This window comes from Platalea leucorodia, assembly GCF_965183815.1.
Source record: "Platalea leucorodia genome assembly, chromosome: 12".
NCBI classification, from domain to species: Eukaryota; Metazoa; Chordata; class Aves; order Pelecaniformes; family Threskiornithidae; genus Platalea; species Platalea leucorodia.
In genome coordinates, this window is record NC_138834.1 from 15,459,715 (window position 1) to 15,473,657 (window position 13,943).

General features: G+C 39.8%; 1 protein-coding gene across 1 annotated transcript in view; it reads right to left on the reverse strand.

The window, feature by feature from the left end:
• The window catches only part of CIT (citron rho-interacting serine/threonine kinase), a 70,147-nt gene that overhangs the window by 44,991 nt on the left and 11,213 nt on the right, over positions 1–13,943 (reverse strand). Inside the window, exons 10-12 of the mRNA XM_082325156.1 lie at positions 8,992–9,172; positions 1,696–1,801; positions 681–824 (exon numbers count right to left, since the gene is read on the reverse strand). Of these exons, the coding sequence (XP_082181282.1) occupies positions 681–824; positions 1,696–1,801; positions 8,992–9,172 (431 nt within the window). The remainder of the gene's footprint in view (positions 1–680; positions 825–1,695; positions 1,802–8,991; positions 9,173–13,943) is intronic.

Sequence of the window (13,943 nt, forward strand, 5' to 3'; positions counted from 1 at the left end):
TATTATCTGGATTTTTGTTCTTGGTACAAGAGAGGAAATAGAATATTATATCCAACTGAAAATACAGAGACTATTAACTAGAATGAAAATATCCTCACTGGAATCCTGCCAGGACAACTGGGAAGACATTCCAGCTCCCATGAAAAATGCCAAATGATCTTTGAAGACACAGTTTTAAGGCCTGATTTTTATATTCTGTCTGAAAAGTAGCACCTCTCCTAGCATCATCCCGGACATTACAGCGGGGAACTGGATCAGCCTGAACTCGGACTACCACAGATGGAGGCAACACCATTGTTTCCTACTCCTCGTATTTGTCCTTGAAGATTTCTGTCTAGGTACTGATTAGGCCCCATCCTCTTCTGGCTAAGAAACCTGCAAGAAGTCAAGACCCAAGCATGTTCTAGCACAGCCAGTGAGACAAACATCACAAATAGTTTCAGCAAGACCAGGACAGTAGTTATTCCTGTATGTTGTAAGCACATGACCATGAAACAAAGTTTGAATAAAACTATCAAGCAAGCCTCTGCACACAATTCAGGGCTCCGTATTCAACAGATATCCTCTCACATATTATTTTCTCTCCATCAACTACCCCGCTGAAACCATGATGGAAGAGAAAGGCAAAGACCACCAGATTTCAGGCCTTCAGAGCTGAAAGGACTGGTGTAAGGGCTCACACTGCATTCTGTGATATAGGTGGCCAGGTCCTGCTCCAGGAGGGATCGCTGTGTCTCAGAGGCTTTCAGTTCCACCTCCTTTTGGCTAAGTACAGCCTCCACCTCTGACACTCTCCGGTGCAACCGCGTCATTTCCTGCTCCATCTGCAATAAATATCAAGAGGTTATAAAGGGGGCTTCAGAAGCTTTGTTAACTGCTACTTTCAGAGCTCTCTTTGTAAGGAATTTGTCTCCAAGAGACTTCTAGCTATGTTTCTCCAAATGGTGTTTAAATTCCGATACCATTGTCTCTGCTCCAGGAATGCACAGTTCTTCTTAAGGACAAGTAGTAAGTCTAAGTCACCCCATTCATTCAAGCTGCTTGTTCATATTCAGTCATTCTTCGAACCCCAGTTAGCAAAGCAGACACAATCATTTTTCACCTGACTTGCAGAGATGGGTCACTTTAACCTTATCCCAAATCCATGCTGGACCAGAAGATGGTTTCCCCCCATCTCCTTGTCAGGAGCAAATGGTCAAATCCAGAACAGAGAAGGGAGAAAAGTAATCGAGCTCTCATAAAAGTCTCAAACAAGGAGTAAGTTTGAAAAGACTCCACTGGGTTCCCTTTATTGGAGCACAGCAACTGTTATAAGATGTTCACCATAACCAGTGACGTGACAAGAGTTATGTAAGTAGAAGCTGATGAGTTAGGAAGAGAACCTCAGAACAGTACTGCTGTAATTGTGCGTACGATGAAGAGGCACGGCCTGCAGGAAGCAGCAGTCGTCTGTGTCACGCTGAGAAAAGGACTGTTTAAAATCCAGAGCCGCTTCTTGTTAAGATAAAAGTATCTAGAGCAAAAGCATGGCCTAAATTCATCTCCCTTCGCACTGGACAGGAAGCCACCTCACTGAAGGAAAAGCACTTTGCCCACCACGAGTCTGGATGATCAGCAGCATCTGACAGATCCCTGGACATACAGTGGTTGCAGATTCCTGGAGCAATGGAGATGGCCAATCGCATAAATAAATACCTTGTGACACTTGTCCTGGGCGTCTTGGAGTTCTTTGCTCTTGAGAAGAAGTTTCTTTTCCATGGAGCTGACTTTGGCTGGAGAATCCACACTTGAAAAAACAGATCTAAAAGAGCAAAGCCAAACAGCACATGAATATAGGCAAAAGGTACAGAAATCTGCATTTATGCAGCCTTGGTAAAGTCATTGGGTACTTACTTATACCAGGATAAAAGAAAGGAGCAGCAATCACAGTCTAACAGCCATCCTTTCAGACCAAACATACCATAAAACCTGATGACAGTATATCATTATTAAATAATCCATGTGTACTTCTAGTTACAATATTAAGATTTTCCATGAGTGCCTTTTATGTCAGAGTGCAAAACAATGAATCACGGCAACATTTTTGCATAACTTGCACAGATTTATAAGTGTAACAAAAACAAAGCATAAAGTCAATGTAACCACTTGGAAAGATAACAAATTTTCAGAGAATGGCTTTTTATTTTGTACTTTATTTTTAAACAGGTTTTAAAATTACCATCAAAGTACAAAAGCCCTAAAAACTTTAACATGTCATAATCTGCACCACAGGAGGAAGAATTTAATATCCTTAGTTACCTTCTGCGCATCAAAATTGAAGTGAAAAACTTTCCTAACCCAATTCATACGATCCCTACGAACTCAATCAATACCAATATGATTAGTCACACTGCAGAACTTCAGAGTTCCACTTGTAAGTAATTTTTTTCATGAGACACAACTTAAGTGTACTATTCAAAACAATCTGACTCCAGAAACCTGGGGAAAATATTTACATCTTCTTCTTCATGTTTTCTGTCTAATTGGGGCTCAACATTCAAGAAGTTTACCATTTCTGTTAGTCTAAATTCTTTCTAGAAAAGGACAGGAAGCCACTCAATGGTTTGGAGCATATTTTTAGTGCTTTGCAGTCTTAAATATGTAACTTGCAACCAAAAAATTAAGTACACGCATCAAAACATAATTTTAAAAATCACATTCTCCCTCGCATAAAATGATTCAAACTAGATATTTAAGCAGATAATGATGGAACCAGTGTTAACTGATAGATGGAAACGCAGAAGTACAATGAAGGTGCTAATAAAAGATCATACAGTCTGCCCACACATTGCTTTCTGCTTCTCCTGGCCACCGTTTGGTATGCAGCCAGTTATCCCCATGGAGAGAAATGAGCTTTGAGCAGCTCTCTGCATATAGCCATACACCCACACACAGCAGCGCAGTCTCTTCTTAACACCAGGGAAAGTTTGATTCCATCACCACCATTTTCTGAGAAAAATCTACTCCTTAATCCAAAGAGATATGCAGGATAGTCACAGAAAGAGACACACGGATTTTCACGAAAATGCTGCAGCAACATGTCCGTATCAAAATAGATCTTCAGTACCACCACCTGAAGCAGTCATTAGGAAATGCTCTTTTGATATCAGCAAACAAACATAGCAAAATCCACCAATTCTGCCTTGAAAGGTTAAATATTAATGTGTCTTCAGAAACCTGATGTGGAAAAACTTAGAATGAATGCTTTTGGAAAGCATTCCTTTAGTCTTGGTCCAATCAATCCGATCCATCAGATTATCATATTTAAAAATCAATTTATAAAGCATGTCTATACTCCTACAGAGAAAAGGCAGCCATCTGAGAAAGATGCATATTAAATCCCATAACAGCTGGGTGTACAAACAAGGCTAAAAATGAATAGTTGAGAAAAGCAGTCTAAAAATACAAATTAAAGCTCACATTAACTAAAAAAGACACTAAGGAATCTGCTTTAAAATGTTAATCGAATATATGTAAATAACTGCAAATGTGTACTGAGACAAGTCTGAAAATCTTTTTATAATAAAAATTTAGCTTTACAGGTCTGAACTGTACTGGCTAAAGCTTTTATTTTTTTTTTTTTAGTTCTAGTTTCAACATTAGCCATCACCTTTTTACTTTTAGTCTTTTCAAATCTGAGACATTACCTAAGAAAACTCTAGCCAGTTCTCACAGACCTGGTTTTATTTGCTGCTTCTATTTCACCTCCCTAAAGGGACTAGTTTTATTTGTTATTTTTACTTATTTATTTTATTTGCTATTAAAGGAATCAGAGCCTAATATTACAGGCACCATTTTGCATTTCAGAAATTGCCCCTTGCAAGCCAGCTTAAAGCATCCATGTGCACTGCAGCAGAGGAATTAACAGGACAGATTCAGGCAAGACGATGCCGCGCTCCGCAAAGCCACGCTCTTCAGCCAGGAGGGACGGGATGGGACAGGGCACAGGAGACTGGCACTGACCAAAGTTTGAATTTCCTTACGTGACTGTAGAGGGAGCTGCTCCTCAGGGTTGGTGTCAGTTTTGTAAGGGAAGAGAAGGCTACAAACTATAGAACTACAATCTTTCTTCCTCATCCCTGTCCAACGGGAGGAAGAAATTCCTTAAAAATATACGTCCTGATGATACAATGATTCTCCTGCCATGGAAACGGCACATCTTCTCCCCAAGCGAAGCCGATTTCAGTTAGCACTGGACACAGAGTTTTTAAGAGACAGCCTTTCCCAGTAATTCCTTCCTGTGTACAAATTGTATTAGAACAACTTCATGAACATCCATACAACCTTCAAAGTATCAGAAAGGGGGCAGACAGAGGAAATCAAGAGAAATGGAATACTGACTAATCTAATAAGCCTTGTCATGGTGATATAAGCTCTCAGCGCGGCATGACAAGGTGGAAAATGCCCACGTTGCTGGGGCACTTATATTCTTCCTCAGTCAGCATCATCTCAGAAATTAAACACATACAATCCAACATCAAAAACCATGATGCGAAGCTGTCATTCGGGTTGGTACCATCTCAGATTATTTCATGTAATTAACTGCTAAATCTGGATCAATTCTCTTAGCACAACAGAGCAGTTTCTGCTGTTTCCTCTCAAGTGTGAAAATAGATTAACAAAAGGTAACCAGCATACATCAACAAGAAAATTGCAATAAAAGATTAAAAAAAACCCCAAAGTCGAGTCTGTAGCACCAAGCGCTGATAGCACTAGCTGTGCCAATTTACTTTCAAAAGAAGCACTGCCTGCATGACTAAAAAACAAGTTAACTTACAGCTGACTATCTAGTGATTTCACAGCTAGATCAGCAACAGCCTCAACCCGCAGAACTATCAGAAATGGTGCTAGTTGTGTAAAAGCTCCTCCGGTCTTAACGTGGCTGAGATGAAGAAGAAAAAAAAGTGTTAATATAGGAAAAGCCATAGGATGATTCGGAGGTATCGAACTCGTATCCGAACGTCTCTTGCGCATCATACCTCGTACCTTCCTTTGGCCTTTTATGCCGCTCTCAAACCCCCAACTCACCTGTGCTGCTTTCTTCTCACAACGCTTGACACCATCTGTCCTAACCCTGGCCCCCACACAACATGCCTATAATCTCATCCCCCGTCCCTCATGCTCTATTCTTTTTAGCATTATACTCATCTGTACCTTCCGCCCCCTCGTAAATGCTTGCTCAGGCCTAAAAAAAACCAACCAAAAACAAACAGTGATACCATCAATCTGTGAATAGAGCTAGCTGAAGCAAAGCATATTTTTGGTATGCTCATCCTCTGCTTCCTCTTTAATCTATCTTTGGTGAAAGAGTTTACCAGAACCCGACAAACTGTTGGAAGAAATCAGTAGCCCTTCCTTTTGGAAGAACGACCCATTTTAACTCTCAGCATTTTATAATGACAATCGCTAATCTAAAATACGTTTTAGAATTTAAAAAAAAAAAAAAATCTTGAGAAATATCACTTCTTAGGAACCTACAGAAAAAGATTTGGACCATCTACCAAAGCTTCACAGACCACAGTTCAAGAATTACTGGGATTACACTTATTATATTCTGTAAGACAATTAAAAAAAAAAAAAAAAACCAACATATATCAGCAACAGAATTAGGTATAGTCCCACTGTCAGCCTTGCCTGTGAATATCTCTAGGTTCTGGTTTAGCAAGTATTTTGTACTAACCTAAGTTTTGTATCATAAGTAGTCCGGCCCCTTTAGCTCCTTACTCCAGTCTAGAAAAGGACAGAGAGGCAAGCAAAAATGTATATCATAAGCTATTTTTTAATTAGGTATCTCTTTTTTTAATTAGGTATTTTGGTATATTTGGTTAGCCCTGGATTTATACTGTATTTATCTTATGCCTTAGGGCTTCTGCTAGTCACCTGCAAAGGCCAAGAACGATTTTCTTTCACCACTTGATGCATATTTCTGGCATCTGAGGGCTTTTCTCCCTTGTGCTAAGCACTGGAGATCAGCCACAGTTAGGGACAGGGAGTAAGGTGGGGCTGGCTTTTAATGGAATTAAACTCTCAGTTGCCTGTTATCTTGTCACAGTCACACACTCGCAGCCAGACCAGCAGCCAAATTTGCAGTCAGACAGGCATTTCTCCCCTAAATCAAGAATTCAGAGGCCATGATGGGAGAAGGAGTTAGCTGGTCCTTCTCTGCAGCCGGATCCCCGTTCTTAGAATCCTATAGGAGATTTATTTAACAAACACTTTGCTAACACAGGAACCTATGACATAAGCAATGCCCTTGATTTCTCCTGATGGCTTCCTATGACACATTATTGCCATAGCTTTTGCTCTTTTGTTAGATCTTACATTCGTTATAGGGTCACAAATTCTTCCCGAAACTCGTGGTATGGGACAACGTACAGAACATTTTCATTCAGTGGACCCTTCTAAACTACACACCGACTATGTAAGTTCTGGTAACAGGTCTAAGTGACTTAGGTGAACGCTTCTTACCGTAAGTGGTTGGGAGAAAGAGGAGAATGGAAGAGAGCTCCTTTTATCCTTCTTCTGTCCAGTTTTTTTGAACCATCCTTTCTCTGAAGTATTCGAAATTCCTAGCTCAGCTATGGCTTCTTACTCTCCAGTGAAGAAGGGCAAGAGTATAACCCTACACTTCATAGCTGAACAGCCCTCAAATTAAAAGCGATGAAAGTTCCAAGGACCTTGGTAATGGCACTCTGCAGCTGCCGGGCCTGACTGTGAGCAGCACTAGAGGCATTAGAGCTATCATGCTGCAGACAGGAAAACAGGTCTGCATCACTTAGCAACCAGAAGGGTGAGACTTTCGGAGGAAAGATTTTCAGAAGAAAAATTCTGGACTGATAAACTTGATGACTTAGGACCTTCCAGAGAAAACAGCCCAAGGTTCCCAACAGATAAGCCTACCCCCCTGTTTACTGTTCCCTTCCCCATCTAGAATTTGATATTCAAAGCTAGTGTGGACAGAAACAGTACTTTATTTCCTCAAGTAAAACATACACAACACAATATTTTGTAAGTAAGAAGTTATCTTCATGACACAGTGTTGCAGTGATATCGACAATAAACTAGTCACTGCATTATTTAAATACAGATATTTTCAAGTCTCCGTACACTCTGTGCCATATTTAAATCACCTTCTTAGAACAAAATGCACATATTTACCGCTAAAATCAAAGTGCCTTTATCGAGATCTCATTCAAAAAAAAGAAACCAGTAAGATCTACTTATCTTAAAATTATTTGGGGGAAAATTAAGCACATGATGTCTTTCTGTTCCAGCTCAGGAAAAAAAAACAGGCCACATGAAGCAGAAATTTTACTTCAGTCAAAATTTCTCCAGAGCACATTAATCTCTATATTCTTTTGCTCTATCCCTTCTCATCTATTACCAAAATTGAAATATAACTTCAATACGCATCTTCGGTACTAGCTCCACAAAGAAAGCATATCAATCAATCTGCTATATCTATATTACTTTTCAGCCTTCAACCTCCAGCACAGTTACACCACTGTTTCTGAGACTTTACCTCATGCTCCTCCTCAGTTCTAGTCCTGAGCCCCGATTACATATATATTTTTACCATACATCTACGGTCACTGTTGAGTCTCTTCTGGCTGTCATGAATGGTCATGTAGCCTTGATAGATGGATTGCAGTTCCCCAGGCAGAAAAGATAACACTGTAAGTTATGTCACTCCTAAATCAAGATAGATTTTAACCCCAGGTATCTACAGACATAACATTCCGTTTATTCTAATTCTGCTGACTATTAGGTCGTTTCACCAAAAGAATACTTTTTTGGTTGTTATGTCCTCTCCCGTCCTTCCTCTTTTGTCATAAAAGCAACTCTGCTAAGGAGGCACAATCAAAGATTCCCTTTTTATTACTGGCATAACCATCATATAACCTTGATTCACAATGTGGGCAAGATCAAAGATGTCAACAGTATCACCAGATTTGGGTACACACTTACCGCAGAGCAACTATCATAACCAGTATGACAAAAAAATGAAAACTTAATTAAGACAGATTGACAACGAAGTCCCTTAAGGGAACTAACTAGCAGCAATGAACGATGGTTGACACAAAAACACAGCGTCTTAGTGCATTGAGTCACTAACCCAGCTAAAGCCATCGCATTCCTGAGAGGCCTCATGACACTGAGGTAAGGACTTCGCAACTTAACGTACTTTTTCAATAGCTCTGTCATCAGGAACTAACCACCCACCACACCAAATGGTTTATACCATACTATTTATATTCTTCTTTTTCTCTGACTCCGTTCTCTCGGCAAGCATGTTTCTTTCAATTGAAACCCATTTTTTCTAGACCTTTACCTCACAAACACATACCCTGCATACTTCATCTGAATCTCCAGTCTCTTAACACACAATACAGCAGTCTTCATATTTAACTTGACCCCACAGCGCACAGTCAGCTGCTGTGAAGCTCCTTCTCTTGTTCACTGACCCATCACTGCACATTCCCAGATTCGTGGAGCTCCATTTCTGTGGATCACTGATTCAGCCTTACACATCCCCAGCACTTGGTGCCCACTCTCTGACCCAATAAAACAACAACCCCCCTTTTCCATCTCTGAACTCCTCAGTATTCTCCTTCTTTCAGGGATCTGCAATACCAGAAATGCAATCGCCTACTGCTCCCTGGTTAACAGCAACAACTAATTCAAAGTATTTGAACAACAATTCTAACAATAACTGTTTTAGAATCAATCTTTCCATTCCCTTCCCTCCCCCTCATCCCAGAAATAATCACAGAACAGTAGGACATGCACAAGCCACAGCAGCAACAGATAAAGCCAGAATCTGGCAGCTTCCCTAAAGCAGAGTACAGGCCAGTTAAAGCAGCTTTTCGCCACACACACACCATCCTCACTGTAACAAACCTTCGCGTTTTTCCAATAGCCCTATCCACCTAAGATATAATTCCTACTTACTCTGATCTGAGGGTCCCTAATGTCTTGATGAATGAAAACCCCACAAACGGCAAATCTTCACCCGAGAAGCCTGCTGGGTTCAACTGGCGCGTAGAGGATAAAACCCGCGAATTCTTCTCTGGTTCATCAAAATTTGAGGTGTCATCATCAGACTTGAGAGTAGGAACGAAGGGGGGAGGAGCTGGTGAAAAAAGCAAGAAGAAAAGACAAAATTCAGCTACAGTTCACTCTGCAACAGCCCCACTCATTCAGTGCTTGCAATGGCACTGCAGCTCCTGCTTTTAATCTTGCTAACACAAGCAGACTGAGCTGCTGCTCTCAAATCGTATTACAGCAACAAGAGATTAACCCTTAAGCTACCAACATGGCTACCACTCTGCAGGCAGAACGTCTCCCACACTGATTAAACTGAGTTTTAGGTTGGGGATTTGGGATTGTTGGGTTTGGGGCTTTTTTTTTTTTCAGGTTGGGGGTATTTTAAACACATACATTGAATCAAATCAAAGCACCAGGCTAAGAAAATCATTACTGTAATATAGCTAAAAAGTAATTCAATTCTGATTCATCTAGAAAAAGAAAATGTCTCCAACCTATCCGGTTAGTGACACTACATGAGAATGTAGCCTGATCCTTCGCTAGTCAGCGAAGGGGTGTATCTACCCTTTAATACTACTAAGAATCTTCCCAGCACGGGCTTCTAATCAACAGCAAACCGGTTTCTTTCTCCCGGAAGATTCTATAGTTTATTAAGTATAGCTACTAGAAGCTCATTGGTCTTTAAAAAGAGAAGAAATATCAGTAAGATTTTATTTCTCTAGAAGAGCTTGCTAAAGGTCTGGAACTCTTGGTGGGACACCACTGCAGTCTGGCTCCGATACAATCAGCTCTGAAGAGAGGTATAAATAGCAGGCATTACAATGTATTTCTTACTATAATTTCTAAATTGGTACCACTTAACTTGTCAAGCAGTTGTTTAATTTCCGCTGATTTTCTCGTGTTTGCTTCAGTTTCATTAACCAACAGAACAAAAGAACAAGTTCTTCTCAGTGATGTGCAGCACCCAAGCTACCTGCTGGCTTGGCTGCGTGTGTGGAAGGAATGAATGCAAAAGCCTGCTGTGCAATTTCTACCTCATTAAATCACGTTTTCTAAGATTTTTTTTTAAATTTATTTATTTATTTCATCACTCAGGTGCAAGTCTACTGATCTCTTTTTTGCTCTATAAAGGAGACAGCTCTTCAGTCAGCAACTAGAACACAGCCCATTGTCACAAGCTGATGGAAGCGTAGTGTGCTAAAACCGTTACCATGGATCCAGTATAGATCTCCTGTAGCTGAAGGGCTGATGAGAATTGAAGAACCGGGAACAAACATTACAACCCCTGCAGTGCAGGCTCCCTGCTCCTCACTCCTGCCTGCGCGGCGGTTAACCCTACCTGCCTGCAGTCGTGGCAGATGCTGATGCTTATCTGACTGCCACGGGGAGTGAGTCAGGGCTGGAGCCTGCGAGCTCCCTCTAGGTTGCCAAAGCCTTTCACAGCCCGCTTTTTAACTCTTAATTCTCTAGACAAACGTACGCTTAAACTACCCACCAGACCAGTATTAACAGCCAAAAAAAAAAAACCAAACCACACCAATCTGTCTGTATAAACTCTCAAATCACAACCACACCGGCAGGCTTTGTTAGCAGCTCCCCCAGGAGCCATTCTGACGCCGCTCCCAAGCCGGGAAGCGAGAAGAAATTCCATGAAGCGGATAGGATGCTGCTCACGTACAGTACTTCCAAGTGCATTAGAATAAATGGGGAAAATATACAAATTAAATCGGTTCTGTAGCAAGCAGTTTTACTTACTGGCTCCAGAACATTTAAGTTTTCTGTCAATATCATGAATTTATTAATTTCTGCTATTTTATTGGTTATAATATAAATTTAGATCCAATACAATGCTGACATTTACGTACTGTAAACATAATTTTGGAATACAGATTGTTGATTAGGATCTGTATTTTTTTTAAAATTCACTTAATGTCAGGATAATGCCCAGCTACTCTTTCCTATGCTTTTAATGATTAAAAACAGAGAAGCAACAGAAAACAGTAAGTGTATCATCTTTTATGCAAACATAAGCCCAAAGTTGCAGTTAATTCATAGCAGAGGAGGATGAGTTCAGGAATTAGTATTTTTTAGTTTAGGACCTCTGCCGAAAGAACTTTGCAGGTCTCGTACGGGAGGGGGTTGCTGTGGGGTTTTTAACAGCGACTCTGAAGACAGGTACCGTCTGTGACGGAGAAAACAGCAAACTGGTCACCTCGCCTGGGGAAGTCTAGAATCTTTCTTAAAGAGGCAGCAAACCCCAATACAGCTGCCTTTTTATAAGGGTATAACAACGCTGTCAGGAACTCCTCAGAGTTTAACAAATAACTTCATCTTTGAAAGAGAGATCTAGTGCCTGACTGCTCACCAGAAACTAGCTAAGATCTTAAGAATCATCTTCAAGCCTTTGCAATTAAAAAGCAAGTCTTTCCTCCTACCCACAATAAGAATTCCTAGTCAAACCACATGCATAAAGGAAAATACAATTTAAACGTGCCTAAGATCAGCATGCACATAAAAAGATGAAAAGCACTCAATAGGGGAACAGTGGATGCAAAAAGATAAAACTGAATGTGAGACAGAGCAAACCTTTGGGGCTGGTGGGAAACTAGCTTCAAGAGCACAATGTTTTACACTACAGCTTCCTATAATGTTTAATAAAAGATGTGAACGACGAAGAGAAATTGTGAACACTACATTAAAAAATAATGAAAAAGTCATTTGCCCTCTGTTTTGCATTCCCTGAAAATCCATGACTACCAGCCCAAAAACCCTGCAACGCTGCAGTACAACCTTGTTACAATACTTGCATCAAGAGATAGTAGCAACTGAAAAAAAACTTAGAAAGAAGAGCCATTCAATAAAAACACCTCTAGAGGTTAAGCAGTTCTGAACTGTCAACGGTGACTGAAAATGAGAAGCAGAACTTCTGAAGAAGTTTCAGGACACTGGAGGAAAACTCACTTAGGAGTAAGAGGGAATAGCTCTAAGAAAAAAAAAAAAGCTAGACACACTCTGTTTGATTTTGTTAATTAATTGGTAGCTTCTTCGTAGTCTTTTATTCCTAAAACTAAGGAATCCTCTGTCTAATGTCCAAAATATCTACAGAATGAACGGAGCAGTCTTGTAAAAACAAGCTAAAACAGACGAGCCATTTTGTTCTCGAGCGTGGGTCACATGATGACATAATCTCCAGTTAAATTATTATTTCTGGCTTAAAATCAGAGGACTGTCACACAACTATAGTATTTTCAGAAGAAGATTGGTGAATGCAAATACATTGATATGCTTATCAGTTGCTTCTTTAAAGGGAAAAATCCTTTAGTAGAGGTGAAGATAAGCCTCTGAGAACTAAATGTTAAAACCATGCCATTGCATCTGACAAGGTGAAAAATCTGCACTTTTTTCAGGCTCACCTAAAAGGGAGGCAAAACTATTACTCAAAAAGACAGTAAACCCGATGCTTCTACTTGTACAAACTGCTATAAAGACCTCTTTTTGTCTCCGATATGTTACACACGAACGTACATGTTCTGTTTACCATTTAAAGTATCTGGTAGAGAACTGCATGTTTTAAAAAAGCAAATTGCTTGCCTAGATACCTCCCCACTTGTGGAAGGATGTAGCCCTCTTCCATCTGTTCCAAAGAATGACTTTCAGAGGAAAAGGGGGTGTTGTAGGTTGCTAAGTTTAAAAAAAAAAAAAAAAAAGAAAAAAGAAAAAAAGCAAAAACCAAAACCACCACACATACACTGCAGTCCTTTAACCAGTTTATCATGAAGATTAGATAAATGTCTCTTATGGAAAGAAGCTTTTTTTTTTTTAAACTCTGCACTAGTGTGTGTCTTTCTGAGTAGTTGAAGGAACATTGCCTTAATCGGGTCTTTCCATCCTTTCAAAATATTTTCAGGCAAATTCAGAAAAGAGATACTGCATTTCCCCTGGGACACCGAAAGACTTAACTGAAATAGGAAATTTAAAGGAAATACAGAACATTTCTTAAGAATAAAAACGTGCCTTCTCTTGATCTACAAGGTGATCTATATATGCGTTCTGAGGAAAAGCATCCACACGGCCTTTTTAAGTAGGTTAGGCATTACTCTTCCTCAGGCTTTAAGAGGCCTATTTGAGTAAAGTGGTGTGGAAGAAAAATAGAAAATAGAAAATAGAAAGTCCAAGTGATGTAATTTAAGGATGTTTTCTCTAAGACCACTTAAAAAAATAGGCATTATACTAGTTCTAACCAATCTATACAACATTACCTTAACATCTTCTCTGTTCTGTCAAGACAATGATCCAACACATACGTTTCTGTCAATAAAAGCGATCTTCAAGCTGACATGAAAGTGATCCCCACTTAGAGAAACAAGTCAACACATTTTTCTGAAGGCAAGCGTTTAAATGAAACATCACAACGTTTACCTGTTAACGGACTGAACGACAAACTCTGGGTTCATAAGAAAGAGTCTTGGACTTATGAACAACGAGATTTGGGTTCCTGCCTGTGTAATAGCAGAAGACAGCCTAAAAAATCAGTCTTCAACACTTTCTCGAGTTCTTCTGTTTGCACAAGACATTAAGTCTTTTCTTCTCACATATATCGTTTCCTCATGCAAGTCCAAACATGCCATTCCATTTTCAAGACTTCTTGGACTGCAGTTACAAAACCATTCTTAAAATGAAAGGTACTGCATGCTATACATGTATATCGCTTAGATGCAATAAAAGTCTTCTGACCATCTCTCAGCTAGCCTTCAGCAGGCAGATTTTTGATTCCAAATTAAACAACTGATGTAATTTACGGATTTCAAATAACAAAAGGTGATTAACAAAATTCCCAAATTATATAGAATGCAGCC